At 49.1% G+C, this 18,009-nt stretch overlaps 2 protein-coding genes across 2 annotated transcripts; one reads left to right on the forward strand and one right to left on the reverse strand.

Annotated features, from left to right (window-relative positions):
* The first annotated feature begins 9,289 nt into the window (after nucleotides 1–9,289).
* Nucleotides 9,290–11,753, forward strand: HSD17B10 (hydroxysteroid (17-beta) dehydrogenase 10). The gene is made up of 6 exons (XM_008574722.1): nucleotides 9,290–9,364; nucleotides 9,741–9,905; nucleotides 10,609–10,773; nucleotides 10,898–11,026; nucleotides 11,108–11,216; nucleotides 11,421–11,753. Exons 1-6 carry the CDS (start codon nucleotides 9,338–9,340, stop codon nucleotides 11,609–11,611), a joined length of 786 nt encoding a protein of 261 aa, XP_008572944.1. The 5' UTR covers nucleotides 9,290–9,337; the 3' UTR covers nucleotides 11,612–11,753.
* A 138-nt stretch (nucleotides 11,754–11,891) lies between these two features.
* RIBC1 (RIB43A domain with coiled-coils 1) lies at nucleotides 11,892–17,189 on the reverse strand. Its single transcript, XM_008574723.1, has 6 exons — nucleotides 17,073–17,189; nucleotides 15,678–15,759; nucleotides 15,138–15,482; nucleotides 13,088–13,206; nucleotides 12,257–12,651; nucleotides 11,892–12,141 (listed from the first exon to the last, which is right to left on the reverse strand). The coding sequence occupies exons 1-6, from the start codon at nucleotides 17,187–17,189 to the stop codon at nucleotides 12,060–12,062; spliced, it is 1,140 nt and encodes a 379-aa protein (XP_008572945.1). The 3' UTR covers nucleotides 11,892–12,059.
* Between the last annotated feature and the right edge of the window lie 820 nt (nucleotides 17,190–18,009).

Raw genomic sequence — 18,009 nt, forward strand, 5'->3', positions numbered from 1 at the left:
ACAGAACCCCAATTTCGATCACTGATAGCCAGCAGACACGGCTGGTCTAACAGCATTTGCCCTGACCAACCCTCTTAACCTGCTTTTTGTAATTTTTCACTTGCCTGACTCTAAGTGAGTCCGTGCTGGATCTCCCTCCCAGATCCCTCAATTCTCTCTTTAAAACTTCTAGTCACCTCTGTGCAAATAAGAATGGAGCTCTTTCTCCTACTGTCAGTAGTTACTGAATAAAATCTGTTTTCACTGCTTTAACGTCCGGGTGCATCTATCTTTGACTTCCTCCACTTTCACCCTCCTTCTGAGATTCTGGTGTTTGGTCTTCCCCAGGGGGCCGCACACCGCAATCCAGGAGAAAGGAGAACCACAATTGCCCGTCCAACTCCTACTCCACACTAGACTGCCCCGGGGAGTAGCACTTATCTTCTACCGCCCCCTGCGACCTGTCGCTATCACCAGCCACCCCTATTGGCCGGGCAGCAGTCCTCCCCTCAATCGCCGGCTCCATTAGGTACCCTCCCACCGCACAGAGAGCACGACGTAAGCAGGACACGCTTGCGCGGGCAGCACCTCCACCAGGGACAGGGCGACCCCGCCGGGGGCCTGTTGGGGGGTGGGGAGCGCATGCGCAGATGCCGCGCACCGCTCCAACAAAATGGGGCGAGTGGGTGACAGCGAGGAACTGAACTTGTGGATCTCTGAGCCCACTGCTGCCCTCTTTCTTCTCCTGGGGTCTCGTCTTCTCACACTCACTCGGTCAGGTCTATAGGACAGGCCCGTACTGGAGTCCTTCTGTTTAGCCAGCAGTCCCTCTAATAAAGAAAATGAATGAGTGAATTACCAACATGGCGAATCTAAGGTGACTTTGCTTAGAGTAGTGCAGCCTGTACATTGCCATCCAATCCTTGGTTCCAGAGCGGGCGTCTTTTTTTCCTCACCCGGAATTGGCAGAGATAAAAAAGGAACTTGCCTCCTCCTTGAGCCCCTTAGCCTGGTTCCTTCAGTCCCTTTGAGGGCCTGAGCCACTTTGGACTCCCTGTGATGATGAATAAGGGTCTCCCGCTCTACCCCACACCCCGCCTTTGGTACAGTCTCATGTGGCATAAGTGGCCTACGGTGGCAGGCACAGCAGTAAGCACGACCATTAGTACTGACTGGCCGCCTTTTATGGCCCAGGCACTTTGTGGACACATGATCTGCTCAGATAGTATTCCCACTTCAAGGTGGAGGAAATTGAGGCTGGGAGACGACGACTTGTGTGAGCGGCCAAGACTTATTACAGAAATTGCCTTTAAAGCCTCGCGCCCGGGCCGGCCTGGTGGTGCACTGGAGAGTGCGCCGCTTGAGAGCGCGGCGGCGCTCCCGCCGAGGGTCCGGATCCCATGTGGAGACCGGTTCCCGCTCACTGGCTGAGCGTGGTGCCCGCGCAACACCAAGGGTTGCGATTCCGTTACCGGTCAGTAAAAAAGACAAAAAAGGGGGAAAAAAAAAAAAAAGCCTCGCGCCCGGAATGGGCACCCCCAGCCAGTGGGCTCCCTACTTCTAGGCGTTGCCCAAACACACTGGCGGGGGTTTCACTGGCAGCTAAAGCCCCGCCCGAGCTGACTCATCTCCCCGCCGCAGTCATTTATTCTGTCTTTCCTAATTCGACTAGACTCGGGCAGGTGTGGAGCGGAAGGAGTTATCACTCTCCCTTCCTTGTCCTCCTGATCTGTGGCCTAGGGAGTCGTAGAAACTAGTCTGACTCCCGGGCTGGAGAGCTGGGAGGCCAAAGAAGGCCAAGCCCCTGGTGTCTGTCTCTGACGACAAGCTGGGCTGGGGCCTCCGCGCCGCCTCCGTTAGCAGGAAGAGTGGTGAGGTGGCCCTGAGGGAGAAGAATGGCTCCGCGGATTACCCGAGCCTCCCTCCTTTTGGCTCCCGTCCCCTGCCGGCGGCGGCTGTCACTCCTTGCAGTGGTGCCAGCTGGCTCCCCTTTCCTTGCCTTTAATCCTACCTGCTCGTTTTCCTGCCTTCCTTCGGGCTCTCCACATCCCCTTCCATTCCTCCCCCTACTTCCTCTCTTCCTCCCCTCCTCTTTGCCTTCCTCGACTTCCATATCACCAGAATATGTTCGTCTCCCTCCCACTCCTGCCCATTCCAACAGAACAAAACAAACAAAACCCCCCAACTGGTCCTATAATGACTTCGTTAAGCCTGCAGATGACTCCCAGCTTTCTAGCTCGCCTGCCTGGGTGGATGTGTAAACCATAATTCTTTTAAGGCTGTGCAGGGAAGGTGGATATACGTAGAACTGACACAATGTGTACTGATCACACTTACTGATTCCACTAGAAGATGCAGGTTTGTTGAGATGTCACACATATGCATTCATTAACCCAGCAAACAGTGCCATCTGCTCTATGGCAGGCCATGTATTTCGTAGCAAAGATACAGAGATCAGAATAGATCCCGCTCTCTCAGGAGGATAAGTGTTGGTTCAGAGGTGGGCACACAAAACTGTGGGAGCATGAAGAGGGGAATCTCACTATCCTGAGGGTTATCTGTGGGATAGGGTTGTCAGATTTAGCAAATAAAAATACAGGCTACCCACGGATTTGAATTTTAGATAAATAAATACTTTTAAAGTATAAGTATGTCCCAAATACTGTATGGGACATATTTATACTAAAAAGTTATATGTTGCTTACCTGAAATTCAAATCTAATTCCTGATAGTGTTACCGAAACCCCAATGGTCCGTTTGCTCGCCGCTCAGTAGCCAATAATTGAGAGACAAGTGTTGGTGTACGGAAAGGAAGGCTTTAAACAGGAAGCCCGCAGCCTGGGGAAATGACAGACTCATGTCTCAAAGACCATCTCCACTTTTCCCAGACTTGCCAAAGGGTATTATAGGGACAGGTGGTAAGGGGCTGATTTATGGTGACCTAAGCAGGGACATGCAGGCATAATCAAAATTGCAGATAAACATCAAAGAACTTCTCGGGTGGGAGCTGATTCATGGTGACCATCCTCCATGGAGTCAAGTCACGGATTCACTTCCTGTTAACCTCAAAAAGATCTAGTACGGTAGTAAAGAATCGCCACCTGGGTTAATAATTTCTTTTATAATTATTCGGTGTACAGTGTGAGCAAAAGTCATTATGTTCTAGCAATCATGTGAACAAGAATCAGTGTGTTCTTTTTTTTAAATTATTTTTATTTTTATTTTTTTTAAAAGATGACTGGTAAGGGGATCTTAACCCTTGACTTGGTGTTGTCAGCACCACGCCCAGCCAGTGAGCGAACTGGCCATCCCTATATGGGATCCGAACCCGGGGCCTTGGTGTTATCAGCACCGCACTCTCCCAAGTGAGCCACCGGGCCGGCCCAGAATCAGTGTGTTCTAATGTCCAGCTGCAAGCTATGCGGTTCAGGTTATAAGAGTAAGAAACAAAACTTTTTAATTTACAAGTTGTCGAGCTAGGGCTGGGTCTGGAGCTCACAGTCCCCTCAAGCCCATTCCAGACTGGGTCACAAACCCTTCACATGCCAGGCTGCGTCCCCAGACCCCTCACATACCAGGCTGGGTTACCAGACCCCTCACACGCAAGTATATGAGCTAGGTAACCAGCAAAAAGGTCCTTGGAGCCGTAGGTTAGAGCTCATGGCCACACACGGCAGACATCGGAGGCAGTAAACGCCAGCCAGGTCAAGGCGCCATGCATGCACATTAACTCCACCCACACACAACTCGTTTACAAAGAATGTGCCGCACCACCCCCAACTGGACCTACGGTGAGGGGGCCTGATTAAATTATTCTATTTTCCCAACAGAAGTTTAACAAAATGGAGTCACTTCTGTTCAGCATGTTACAATAGCATCCTGTATCTCGTCTGGCAACACTACCGTGGGGGGGGGGGTATCAAGTCGTGCATTGTTACTGGAGAGTATGGTCTTAAAAGGCTGAACTTATACAATTAGCAGGCATCAGATTATGGGGAGCCTTAAAAGTGAGGGGGGACTGCTGAAGGGCTTTAAAGTAAGGGGGTAACATAACAAAATTTGGGTTTTAGGAAGAGGCTTTTACTGGCTTCTTGGAGTATCCTTTTAAAAGGGACAGCAGTGGAGTCTGGCCAATTTCAATAATACAGGCAAGAGATTGTACAGGCAAGGATGGTGATAATAGGAAAGTAAGAGAAGAAGTGCCAGATTCAAGAGATAAGTAGGAGTTAAATCAATAGGACTTGGCAACTGATTAGATGGGGTGAAGAGGGCATGAGTCCCAGGGTCTGGCTTGGGTGTCTGAGGAGATGGTATTGCTACCAATGGAGATATAGCGAGTTTAGGCGGCAATGATTGAGTTTAGTTTAGGACATGTGTTGGAGGTGCCCAGGGGACATCTGGTGCAGGGGACCAGCAAATGATTTGCTATATGATTCTGAAGTTCAGTGGAGAAGATGAGCTGAAGGTAGAGATTGGGAAATCCTCAGCAGAGAGACAGTATTAAAGCCAGGAGATGGATGAGCTCCCCAGAGAAGGGGCAGAAGAAAAGGAACTCCGGGAGGAGACCAAGATGGAACAGTCAGGGAAGTACAAGGAACCAGGAGAGGGAGGCATTGTGGAAGCCAACTGGGAGTTTCTAGGAGGAGGAAGTGATCAACCATGTCAAATGGAGCAAGAAAGATCTGATTACACAAAGGCTGAAAAATGGCTGTTGATTTGGGCAATGGTAAAGTCATCATGTCCTCGGGCTGGCATCACACAGGCTCATTCAGACATCAGCCCCATTTATTCAATGGCAAACATTCAGCTATCGTGCGTCCTCAGAGCACTCATAGATGCTTGCCACAGTCATTCTCATGTCCCCCACACTCCTTCAGGGTTTAAGCCATTTATTCAAATTGTGTCCCAACTCACTCGGAAATTACAGGCACACATTTGGATGTTCCCCATATTCATCACTTGGGGTCCTTTATATTTGCCAATGTCACCTCAGAGCCAGCCTGAGCCAGTGCAGCTCTGTCTTTGTAGACGTAACTGCAAGTGCCCACAACGGCTGAATGGGTTATCTTGTGGTTTTTATCTCCCGGGAGTGAAGACCATCCTCATTTTTCTCTATCTCCCGGTAAAGCTAATACCCCTTGGAGATTGTGACATAATGCTGGCTGCTGCTGGTTATGGTGTCCTTGCTATGTCTCTTTGCTCACCTCTGTCCCTCAGGTTCCCATGAGACACACATCCAAACTGGTGAGCATCCATTGTGTGTTAAGAATGAGATTGCTGGGCGAGCCCGTGGCGCACTTGGGAGAGTGCAGTGCTGGGAGCGCAGCAGTGCTCCTGCCGCGGGTTCGGATCCTCTATAGGGATTGGCGGTGCGCTCAGGTGCGGCCGGTCTCAAAAAGGACAAAAAAAAAAAAAAAAAAGAATGAGATTGCCCTGTTCTCTAATGATCTTGAGGCAGAGGTGAATACAATAAAGAGAGAGGATGCTCAATGGCACAAGTCCCCAAGAGAGTGGGAGGGCCTGGGACACAGAGCCCAGTGGTAAGTGTGTGCCCCACACAGGACGTCTCTTCTCTGAGACTCAAGGAAAGGATGGTGTGGGTATAGACAATTTTGGAGGTGACAAGAGAGGACGTGTTCACCTAATGAACTTCCATTTGCTCTAAACACAGTTTTTAACCCATGGCCCATAGACCCCTGGGGAGTTGGCAAATAGAATTCAAGGAGCCTAGGGAATTGGATGGTGGGGTGTGGGGGGAGGGGTGGAAATTGCATCTTCATTTTCCCTACCACTAACAGAAATGTAGCATGTCCTTCTAGGGGATATGGGTAACAAACTCTAGTAGTATTAGCAGTACTTATGGCTTTGTCACCAATAAAAATCAGATTTTCATAGCACATTATGGTTGTTGCATATCTCTCAAAATAACATCACTATTTCAAAATCATGGTAGTCACTAGACCTGTTGATAGAGCTTGTTGTTTAATGTGTTAATAAAGAAGCACATACATTACTACATTACAGATATGTTTCCTATTATTTTGGTCATTTTATTTCAATATAATTGGTTTCTTCTGTAATCCTATCTGTCTTATAGGATGCACGTATTGTTCTTGGAAGGGTTTCCTTAGGCTTCACCAGATTGCTAGATGTTTCCATAGCATAGAAAAGGCTAAGAAACACTGCTCTGAAGAGTAAAAGTAGCTAAAGTTTACATAGCTCTTGTTAAAGGCCAAGCATTGTTCTAAGTCCTTTTTTCCTCATACAGTTGTTAACTCATTTATTCCTAACAACTTTGATTATACTCATTTTACAGAAGAGGAAACTGAGGCACAGCAGTTCAGTAACTTGTCCAAGATCATTCAGCTGGTAAATGATGAAGCTGAGATTCAAACCCAGACATTCTGGCTCCAGAGTCTGTGCTTAAAAGCCAAGGAGTTGAATTGGTAGGATGCCAAGGGGCAAATGGATTGAGAATGCTGGTGAGAATGGGTTAAGGGAGAGGGGGAATGGGAGAGGGTCTATACTGGCCAGAAGAAAAGTAAGAAGAGATTGGTAGGCTGGAAGAAAATGGAAAGGCCCATAGAACAACAGGGTTCAAGGAAATAGAAAAGGTGGTGAAGGGGAGGAGACCTGAGACAATTCAGAGAACATGGTCAGAGTGAGAAAGTAGTGTATAGATGCTGGGGAGGGTGAAGAGTCATTCCAGGGGTTGACAAAAGCAATAATGTGGCCTGGACAAGTGGTTAAAGTAGAGAGGAAGTGGGAATGACCCGTTAGCTCTGTTGGTTAGAGTGTGATGTTGGTAACACCAAGGTCCAAGGCTCAATCCCTGTACTAGACAACCACCAGAAAAAAAGTAAAGAGGAGGTAACAGTCCCTGTAGTTGAGCAGGTGAAAGAATCATGAAGCTGGGCCTGCAAATTCTCCCAAGGTTCATTCATGCACTCATTCGACACATTCGTGTGGAGTGTCTAGTACATGCCAGGCAGTGTTCTTGGCATTGGGTAGCCAAAAGGTGAACCAACAGGACAAGACCCTGGTGAGGTATGGCTTACCTTCCAGCAGGGGGAGAACTATACAAAAGAGGCCAAGATAGACCAGAGCACAGGCTCACAAGCCTTTGGGCACAATTCCCCAATGCCAAAAGTTCCGAAAAACATAAAATTGTTTTTTCATACTTGGAGTCCAGACTCATTAGGTGAGAAAACCTGGCCTGAAGTAGCGTGGGGCTATTTATAGTCTTTATTCACACTTACTGTGAATTTTCATACCTTTCACTTTAGAAATATTAATGTTTAATTATGATGCTCCAGACCTTTCTCAGTAGTTAGGTAGCATAGAGTATACGTAATATAAAGAGTTATGTAGTATAGCGTATATGCCTTCCTTTCTAAAACTGAAAAAATTCTGAATTCCAAAACACATCTTGCCCCAAGGTTGGAAAAAGGATTATGGACCTGAAAATGCTATGCAGAGAATTCAAATATGCAATGGGATAGTGACTAGGTGGCTCCAGCTAGAATGGTCAAGGAGGACCCCTCTGGGGAGGCAACATTTAAGCTTAGTTCTGAATGATCAAAAAAAAAAAAAAAAAAGGGCCGGCCCGGTGGCGCACTGCTACAGTGCGCCGCTTGTGAAGCGCGGCGGCGCTCCCGCCGAGGGTTCGGATCCCACCTACAAACCGGCTGCTCACTGGTTGAGCAAGGTGCGGGAGCAACACCGAGGGTTGCAATCCCGTTGCCGGTCCTGGTCCAGTACGGGCGCAACACTGAGGGTTGCAATCCGATGCCGGTCATGAAAAAAGACAAAAAGGAAAAAAAAAAGAAAGAAAGAAAGAAAAAGAAAAAGAAAAAGCAGACATGCAAAGATCGAGGGGAGAACATTCCAAGCAGAGGGAACAGCTAATGCAAAGATGAACACAAAGGAGACCACTGTGGCTGGAGCATATTTGGCTGGGTGAAGAGTGCTATAACTTGATGGGAGCACTTTATGTATACAGGAAGATTAGTCTGGTGCTAAATCCTTTGATGAATATGAATTTAGTGACCATGAATGTGTGGCAGTTGTCAACAACTAGGGAAGACTGCCCAGAGGGAAGTCTTCCTGGGTGAGAAGTCAGGTGAGGAGATACTTCAGATAGAGAAAATATAAAGCACTTATGAGGCTGAAAATGTAGGCTAAGTTTTATGACCTGAAGACCTTGTTTTGGGGAAAAGTATAGAAGGAAGACAGATTAGATAACTGGGCTCCAGATTCTAATCGGGATGCTGGCTAAAAGATATTCTAGGGTAGGGGCCGGCCCGGTGGCGCACTGCTACAGTGCGCCCCTTGGGAGTGTGGCGGCGCTCCCGCCGAGGGTTCAGATCCCACATACAGACCGGTTCCCGCTCACTGGCTGAGCGAGGTGTGGGTGCAACACCGAGGGTTGCGATCCCGTTGCCGGTCTCGGTCCGGTACGGGGCCAACACTGAGGGTTGCGATCCGTTGCCGGTCACGAAAAAAGACAAAAAGGAAAAAAAAAAAAAAAAGATATTCTAGGGTAACAAAAGACCTGGGTCTTAAATAATAGTCTCTGGTTGAGGTCCAATGTACGTTGTCTGATCTGGGCTTTTGGACTTAAAATACGAAGACTAGATGCAGATAGAGGAGTGTAGCAAAGGCTAAACTGATGAAAGATGTTTTTTCCTCTCTGGGTTTGTGCTTGCTTCTCAGCAGCTCTGTCTCAGATTGTCTCCTAGCATCTATGTCTCTTAGTGGCTCTCCACATCCCTATCTCTGCGATCCGATCTGGCATCTCTGTTCCTCTCTATCTCTGCTTCAATGTATTTCTCTCTATATCCCAGAATCTCTTATCTTCGGATCTCCTTGTCTGTGTGTTCCAGAATCTGGTTCTCTGTCCCTTCCTTGTCTGATTCTGTCTGTATGTAATGATCTTTCTCCAACCGAACTGTGCCCTCCTGGAAGGCATGAACCTTTCATTATTCCTCTAGGTATCCCCAGTGCCCCGCACAGAAATCTGGTATACAGGAGTCTCAGATATATTTATACTTGAATGAAAGCTTTTTCTGAGGAGAAAGGGACTCACTCTCCATCTCCACCCCAAAAAGCCAGCTAGAAAGTAAGGCGGAGGGTGTGGTGGTATTGCGCTGCTGCTATTGGGCTCTTTCCCCGAGATGAAGTAACTTTCTAGGAACACCTGTCAGGACTTCGCCCTCTTGCCCAAGAGACTGCAGCAGCAGGCCACGCCCCTACGACCCGCGCGGCGGACCTTCCGCCCCATAGGCCCCGCCCCGCGGTCCTCCTTGACCAATCAACGAGCGCCTGAGAGGCTGTCAAGTGGAGAAGCCGGCGCAAGATGGCTGCGGCGTGTCGAAACGTGAAGGTAGACTGCTGTATGCTGCTTGCCCAGCTGCAGGGGGTGGGACGGCGCGGCCATGGAACTAGGGGAAAGAGATCGGTGCTAGGAGAAAGGGTCATGCTTATCTAGGCCTGGTATTGCGGCGGTTGGGCTCGGGACGTGAAAGAAAACACTAAGCAGCGTATGTACGTGAGGTGAGGTGACAGGACAGGCTGTGTGGGGATGTGCCCCCCCCCCCCCCCGAGAGGTCCCATCGGTGAGGAGAGGAAGCACACCTGAGTCACGCCGCAAGGGTGATCAGGAGCCCCCTCCCCCTTCTCCGCAGAAGACTGGAGGACAGGCAAGTGAAAGGATAGGGGTGGGCTGGACGGTGTAGCATTGATCATGTACCTTTTCACAGGGCCTGGTCGCGGTAATAACCGGAGGAGCCTCAGGCCTGGGCCTGGCCACCGCGGAGCGATTGGTGGGGCAGGGGGCCGCTGCTGTGCTTCTGGACCTGCCCAACTCGGGTGGGGAGGCCCAGGCCAAGAACTTAGGAAAGACCTGTGCCTTCGCCCCTGCCGACGTAAGTGGCGTCGCCTCTCCTCTCACAGGGTGTACATGAAGTCACCAACACCAGCCTGGGAACCCGTGTGGGTCCCTCCCATAAGGGTGTCGTCTGTGGGGGCGGTAGACCCATCTCGTTGTCCCTTTTGGCCTCAGCCTTCAAGCACTGGGAGCACCTGCGATAAGTACTCTCCAAAGCTGGGATCCCAACAATGGAGATGGGGATTGGACATATCAGAAGCTCCTGGAGGGGGTATGCATAGTTTGCAAATGCATATCGTGCCCTGTAACTTGATATTTACAAAGTCGAAAACTTGTTTTCATGAAACAAACTACAGAAAGTAAAGCTTGATGAAATCATCTTAGCAGGTAAAGACACAAAAAAGCTAGTTTATCTTCCTATCAATAATTCTCAAAACAGGATTGTGTTAGTGCTCTGATCCACATCAACTGAAAATCTCCAGGGGTATATGAATGTATCAAAAGAGGGTATAGATTTGAAAAATGTTTTGCAACACTGCTCTATAGTACCTAACATTTCCACCTTTGCCCTACTCTTCCTTCTTTTTAAGTTTTACCACAACCCTTTCTCTTGGCCTGTCCCTTGCTCATGCAATTCTGTTCTCACCCAAGGACTGGGCCTGCCCCCCACCCCCACCCCCGGTTTAGTGCTGAGCGTGTGTGTTAGGAGATGAATATCTTCTCCACTTCTCCCTTTAAAGGTGACCTCTGAGAAGGACGTGCAAGCAGCCCTAACTCTAGCAAAAGAAAAGTTTGGCCGCGTGGATGTGGCTGTCAATTGTGCAGGCATTGCAGTGGCCATCAAGACATACAACTTAAAGAAGAGCCAGACCCATACCTTGGAGGACTTCCAGCGAGTTCTCAATGTAAGGCCTTGGAGGTTCTCCAAGGGTAGGAGTAAGAGGTGTCTGGCTGTGGGTGCCCCCAAAGCTTTGAGAGGACAAAAGACTGCCTCTGCCTCAGGTCCTACACCATGTCTCCGTTCTCCAGGTGAATCTCATAGGTACCTTCAACGTGATCCGCCTGGTGGCTGGTGAGATGGGCCAGAATGAACCAGACCAGGGAGGCCAACGTGGGGTCATCATCAACACTGCCAGTGTGGCTGCCTTTGAGGGCCAGGTATGTGGGCAGGGGCAAGGCCTGTGCCTCCTCAGTGACTTGTCGGGGCCCTCCCACCTATAACCTCCACTCCTTTTCCAGGTTGGACAAGCTGCATACTCTGCTTCCAAGGGGGGCATAGTGGGCATGACACTGCCTATTGCTCGGGATCTGGCTCCTATAGGCATCCGGGTGATGACCATTGCTCCAGGTAGACATATCCTCTGTCCCTGCCACACTTGGGATTGGGTAGGATCTGTAGACAATTGAGAGGGAAAGGTATCTACCACCTAAACAACAGCAGCCTTCTATCCGTGGGCCCTGGGGAAACACCAAGAAGTAGGACTAAGGTGAGGAAGGGCTGGGTAAATATGAAAGCAAGGGTGGGTCTCATTACTCTTCCTGTCTCATCTAGGCCTATTTGGCACACCACTGCTGACCAGTCTCCCAGAGAAGGTGCGCAATTTCTTGGCCAGCCAGGTGCCCTTCCCCAGCCGACTGGGCGACCCTGCTGAGTATGCTCATCTGGTACAGGCCATCATTGAGAACCCATTCCTCAATGGAGAGGTCATCCGACTGGATGGGGCCATCCGCATGCAGCCTTGAAGGAGAAGGCAAAGAAAACATGCTCCTCTGCTCCTCCTTCCCCTCGGATACTACTCCCCAGCTTAGGAGGAAGTCCAGTAGCCATTTTGTAACTCTGCCCACCAAACACTCTCTGTGCCTAATAAAGTCTCTATTTCTCACAGGGTGTGAGCAGTGCCGTGTGCTGGGGGAACTGGCATGGGGAAGACAGGCGAAGGCTCTGACAGAGTTGGATGCTCAGAGCCCAGGGGTGGGGTGGGAAAGGCAGTATTGCACACTTTTTGTGTTCTAACACATGGCCTTGATTTTAGTGAATAACTTTATTACCTAGGGTAGAAGGTGGAGGTACTTGCTCAGCTCTCTCCCATTGGGAAATGGATTAGAAGTGGGGGTATGTGGCATTTTTCTCTTTGACTCCTAGCCATCTGTAAGCTTGATGGGGAAGAAGGGAGAGACGACCATCCTCAGCTCAGCGGCTGCTGGTATTGAACTGTAGGTAATATTGGGTTGTAGGCTCATTGGTGTAGATCATTGAATTCAGATAATTCTGCCTGTGAAAGAAGTCCAGAGGCCTCAGATGATGTGCTTTTCCTCTGTCCCTTGTCCTCGCCATCCCTCCCCACCCTCCCTTGGCATTCATCCCCACTGCCACCCCCGGGAACTCACTGGGATTTTTGCTCCTCAGCCAGCAGGTGGTTGAAAGAGCCCAGCCCCCTCTGAAATTCAGCACACAATTCCCTCTCCTGCTCTTCTAGCTCCAGAGCTGCCTGGGCTGAGCAGATGGTCTGGTTTTCCCATTCGGTATCCAATGCTTGTTCAGCCTGGAGCTGTGCCTTCTTCTCACAGCACTGTGCCTCCTGGGCTTTCCTGATGGCAGCTCGTTGCACTGGAGTCATGCCCTTCCAGCAATGGGGCAGAACCCGGTGGGGAGCCGTAGGGTGTTGGGCGACCTGGGGGTTCTCAGTCAGTAGGTCACTTGTGATTTGGTTCTGGATCTCCACAAGGTTGGCCTCTTGTTTGTGCTGATGCTCACGGTGCTGCCGTTCAGCCAGCTTAGCTGCCTGGGGAGGGGGCCCAGATGTAAGCATTTGGGTGCCCAACCTCAAGAAGCTCTTATTCATAGGGAAGGGGGGAACATGGCCCTATTCCTCTTCTCAGGGAGAGAAGGAACAGATACTGCATGGCCTTTTAATGACACTTAAGATGGGGGGAGGGGCGGAATGGGCTGGGAACTTCTCTCTCTTCAGGAAGCCCTTAGATTGAGAGGCTGGGGATGAGAGGGCAATGTTCTGTTCTCAAGTCATCTTGCATCTGAAGGTGAGGAGAGGTGACTTGTGTCCTCAGAGGGACTTTAGGTGAAGAGGGAGTCCTCAGGTAGATGAAAGGGCCAGTGCTGATTTGAGAGGGGGTGTGAGGGGAAGGATGTGGCTAAGGTTCCTTAGGACTTTGTTCAGGGGGTTGGGGAGAGTCCAGTACACTGGATAGCTCAGACCATACCTGGGCTTTGTTGACATTGGCCATGGCAACCCTCATGGCCACGCGACAGGACTCCTCCAGCCTGGCCAGCTGGGTGGCCCGCATATCTATGGCTAGGCGCAGCTGGTCCCTGAGCGTATCTACACAGAAAAATATGGCTGGAGCACAGTACTGGCCTGCTCCATTCCTGGTTTACTCATTCAGCCATTTGTTCAACAAGCTTTGTGTATGTGTGTACACGTTTGGGAGTGGGGTAGTGTCCGAGTTGTAGGGATGTAGAAGGAGCTACTCTTTGGGACTAGGGATAGCCTAAGTGCAGCAACAAGGATTTCTCAAGTGCCTAACTGAAAAATGCCTCCAATGGACCTGGGTCCCAATGCCAGCTCTGCCGCTTCTGAGCTGTATGGTCTTGAGTAAACCATTTCATCTCTCTGAGTCTCATTCTAAGTGCCATGTGTTGGGCTCTCAGGACACCACGGAATTAGATTCTATCCTCAGAGAACTCCCTGTCTAGTGAGGGAGACAGATCAAACATGGATCACCAGACCACAATCTGGTAAGGGCAATGGCAGAGATGTGTACAGGGCATTATAAGGGCTTTGGGTGGTGGTGAGTGAGAGGAGGGCTTCCAGGAGGAAGTGGTCCTTGAAATACATTTTGTAAAAAGGCAAAAAAGCAAAGGGCATTCCAGGCAGAAGGCACAGCACAAGCAAAGGTACTGACTTTTTCTATTCCAGCCACATTGATCTTGCTGTTCCTAGGACCTGGCAGACACTGTACTAGGAAATTGGGAAAAGGGGTGGATATGAGAGAGATGGTCATTCATCTTTGGTGAGCTAACATTTTGGAGAGAAGACAGACATTAAATTCGTTCACAATTAGTTAAAACTATGATGTGTGGTCCTACAGTACAAGGTGCTGTAACAGGTGATTTTGAAAGGTGAACAGAGCAAGTAGATAATGACATGATCCTTGTCCTTGAAGGGCAGGGATCCTTCAGAGCAAGTAGATCCTCCCTCTAGGGTGAAGATAAGGACGTGGCCACAGAAAATATCCTGATAATAGTAGCTGTGTGGTATAGATTATTATCCCCATTTTTTCTCTTTTTGTGTGTGGCTGGCCAGTACATGGATCAAGTCCTGGACCTTGGTGTTATGAACACCATGCTCTAACCAACTGAGCTAACTGGCCAGCCCTTTTTCTCTCCATTTTAAAGATGAAGAAACTGATGCACTGTAGTAGATTCAATTATGTCCCCCCAAAACTCACTGAAGCTTGAATTGTGTCCCTAAGTTTTATGTACTAGAAAATTGGTACCAGAGAAGTGGGCTGTTGCTTATAACAAGTACCTGAAAATGTGGAAGCAGCTTTGGAACCGGGCGTTGAGGAGAGGTTGGAGGAGTTTGGAGGACTCAGAATACAAAGAGATGAGGGAAAGTTTGGAATGACTTAGAGACTGGTTACATGGTGGCAAGCAGAATGCTGATAGAAATATGGACTGTAAAGACCCTTCTAAGGAGGTCTCAGACAGAAATAAGAAGGAGTTTATCAGAAACTGGTGCGCAGATCACCCTTGCTGTGAACTGGCTAGGAATTTGGCCACACTGTGTCCATGCCCTAGGAATTTGTGGAAGTTGGAACTTAGGAATTGTGAACCAGAGTATCTGGCGGAAGAAATTTCTAAGCAACAAAGCATTAAGGAAGCTGCATGGCTACTTGGAACAGCCTACGCTGAGTTATGGCAGCTAAGGCACAACATAAAGCCAGAATTAGCACAAAGAGGACAATTCATTTGCCCAACCCAGCTAGTAAGCGGCAGAGCTGTCTGGTCTGTCTGTACTGTGCTGCCTCCAGGTAACAGAGTGCCAGGCTAATAGGGAACAACGGCTACACTGTCAGTCACTGAAGAAAGTCAGGGAGGTTGGGGTCTACACAGCCTAGCCTTTCAGCATCAGCCCCATGGGTAACTGGACCTCCCCACACAGTTCTGGTCTTCTGGCTACTGTTCCCAGCTCAGGACCGCTCCCCACTGGGCCTCAGGTCTCTGAGTCTGGACTGCCGGGCTGCTTACCTGCACATGTCTCATCAACCTTAGCTTGTTGTTGCTCCTGCAGCTGTCTCTCCAGGCAGTACCTGGACTGCTCCTGCTGCATTTTCAGGCACCTGGCCCTACCTGGGTCTTCCCCAGAGAAGTACTGCAGGCTGGCTGGGCCATAGTAGGGATCACTGTCACTGAGATGGGCTGGAAACTCCTTCCAGAGTTGGTCTGGATCCCAACGGTCAAATTCATGCCTGTTCTTGAGCTGCTGCTTCTGCTCCCGAAACTGCTGAACTTTCTTGGCTAGTCGATGAGTCCGTTCTGCCTCTTCCTTCTCTAGCATCTGGACTACCAGATCATATCGCACCTGGTTGGTACCTGAGGGTGGTGGGCCGGGACATGGAGAAGGTACCAAAGGAGGGACAACCCATTTGGCATGGCCTCTGTTCCCAAAGCCCATCTGGTTTGTCCCACCACCCCAGGGCCTCAGGTCCCACTCAGAAGTAGCTCTACCTCAGCCCACTCACGTTCTAGCTTTATCCCCTTGTCTGACCCCTTGCCTTGGGCTTTTACCATAAGCTGCCTCCTTGCTCTGCTCTGTTGCCTCCCGAAGCTTTCGCTCTTCCACCTGGTTGTTCAGGGCTTCAACATCCATCTGATCCCAAAGAAAGGAGCTAAATCAGGGTAGGGACCCAGCAGAGGGCCTTGAACACTCTAACATGAACTGCTTAGAATTTACCCACTTCAAAATCCTATAGCTTCCCAGCACCTACTAGATAAAGTTCCAACCCCTGAGCATGGCTTGTAAGCCCCTCCATGGCCTAGACTCTACCTCCTTCTCCAGCCTCATCTCTTAGTGTCTTCTTCCCCTGTCCTACCTTCATACTAGCCATAGGTGCTGCACTTACAGTTCCCTGCACATCTTAGGCTGCTTCGAACCTATAGCCTTTGCTCAAGATGCTCTCTCTACTTGGAACACTCTTTCCTCCCCTCTTTACCCAAACTCCAACTAATCCTTCAAGACCAGCTCAGGCTTAACCTTCCTGACCCCTCAGGCAGGTTCTATTCCCATAGAATCTAGGACCCATCGTCTACATCACACTGAAGTTCACCTCACTCTATTATCTCCACCACCAGACTGTGAGCCCTGTCAGGGCAGAGACTGGGCCTTAGTCATCTTTGTATCCCCACTGCCCAACACAGTGCTTGGCACAGAGCAGGCCCCGAGGAAACGTTTGCCAACTGGATCTTAATCAGACTGTTCATACCTCAGCCACCTCCTTACCTGTGTCAGACACTACACTCTGGTTTCTTTTATTCAGCCTCATTTTAGAGAGGAGGAACCTGGAGCTCAGGTGATTTATCCAAAGACACACATCTAACAAATAGCAGACCTGGCCTTGAACAGGGGTATGGTGTCTTCCAGAATACCATGCTGCATCCCCTCTCTACCCACCCAGCAATCTTTTTGTTATTGTTGTTTCTTAAACTATCAATATTATCTCTTTATTTTGATTATAATTTATTTAAAACATTTCAAAATAGTACAAAAGGGAATACGTTTTAGTGAAGAGTAAGTGTCCCTTCCATCTCTGTCCCTCAGCCTGGTTAACAGTTTCTTATGTAGCCTTGCAGAGACAGTTTAAGCATATGCAATACCAAATATTCTTTAGGTGTCTTTTGGCTCCATATTGCCTGTCTCTTGAGAACCAGGCCACCTAGCCCAGAGCTGACCAGAGAAGAGTCAGTTGCCACCTCACTCCACTCTCTTCCCCTGTACCACTGTATCCTTCTTCCCAAGCCCTTTCTGGGCCTGTGGGGGTGGGTGCCTTCTCCCCATCTCCTTCCTTTCCAAACCTAGAGCCTGCTTGAATCGGAAGAAGGACTATAACAGGCACTGTTATGCTCTCTCCAGGTATAAGAGTGAAGCGGCCTTGGTCCTGAGCAATACCCCCCCTGCCAACTTACCCCCATGACTCGGTTCCGCACATTGAAAAATCGGCTCTGTCGCTCCTTTTCTCGATTTCTTCTAGCCTCGATGGCTGCCACCTCCTTGGGATCTGATGACAGATCTACTTTATACATCTGGAGCAAGGGGGAAGTGGAATGGCCAATCAGTGCTGTCCACCATCCTAGACTCACTACCACTCCCATTCTTTTCTCCCCACAAAATCTCACCAGTTATTGATTCCTACTGATTTTACTTCCTGATTTATTTCATATCTGTATCCTCCATCTCTGCTGTCACCACTCTAATTCAGGCCTCACAATTTGGTGTCAGGCAGTATTCCTAGGTGCCTCACTGGCCTCCCTTGCTCCAGTGTTACTCTCTACTTCCTTCTCTGCACTGGCTACCAGAGTGACCTTTCTGAAAGCACATCTGACCATGGCACTCCTCAGCTGAGCTTTAAAACAAATGGCTCCATGGTGCTTACAAGATAAGGTCCAAGGAGGCTAGCTGGTTAGCTTAGTCAGTTAGAGCATGATGCTGATAATGCCAAGATCCAGGGTTCAGATCCCCTTACTGGCCAGCTGCCAAAAAAAAAGATAAAGTCCAACCTCCTTTGTCAGATCTATAAGGTTCCTTATGATCTGACCCCTGTTCACCTTCCTAAGCCTCAAACACATTTACAACATTCCCCCTCTTCCATTATGTTCTACTCAGTTTTCCTCATTTCAGTAAATGGCACCACCATTCACCAAGTTGCCAAATACTCAGAAGGTATCCTTTAATCCTTCATTTCCCTCACTCCCTCTTCTTTCAAAATAACCCTTGTTCAAGTCACCATTGTCGCCTTCCTCTGTTGTCTCCTACAGCCCACTCATCACACAGAAACCAGAAGTTTTATTTTCTGAAATAAATTTCCCCATATTTATTTTAATTACTTTTCTTTGATTATTATTA

The sequence above is a fragment of the Galeopterus variegatus genome, unplaced genomic scaffold (assembly GCF_000696425.1).
Source record: "Galeopterus variegatus unplaced genomic scaffold, G_variegatus-3.0.2 Scaffold1094, whole genome shotgun sequence".
NCBI classification, from domain to species: domain Eukaryota; kingdom Metazoa; phylum Chordata; class Mammalia; order Dermoptera; family Cynocephalidae; genus Galeopterus; species Galeopterus variegatus.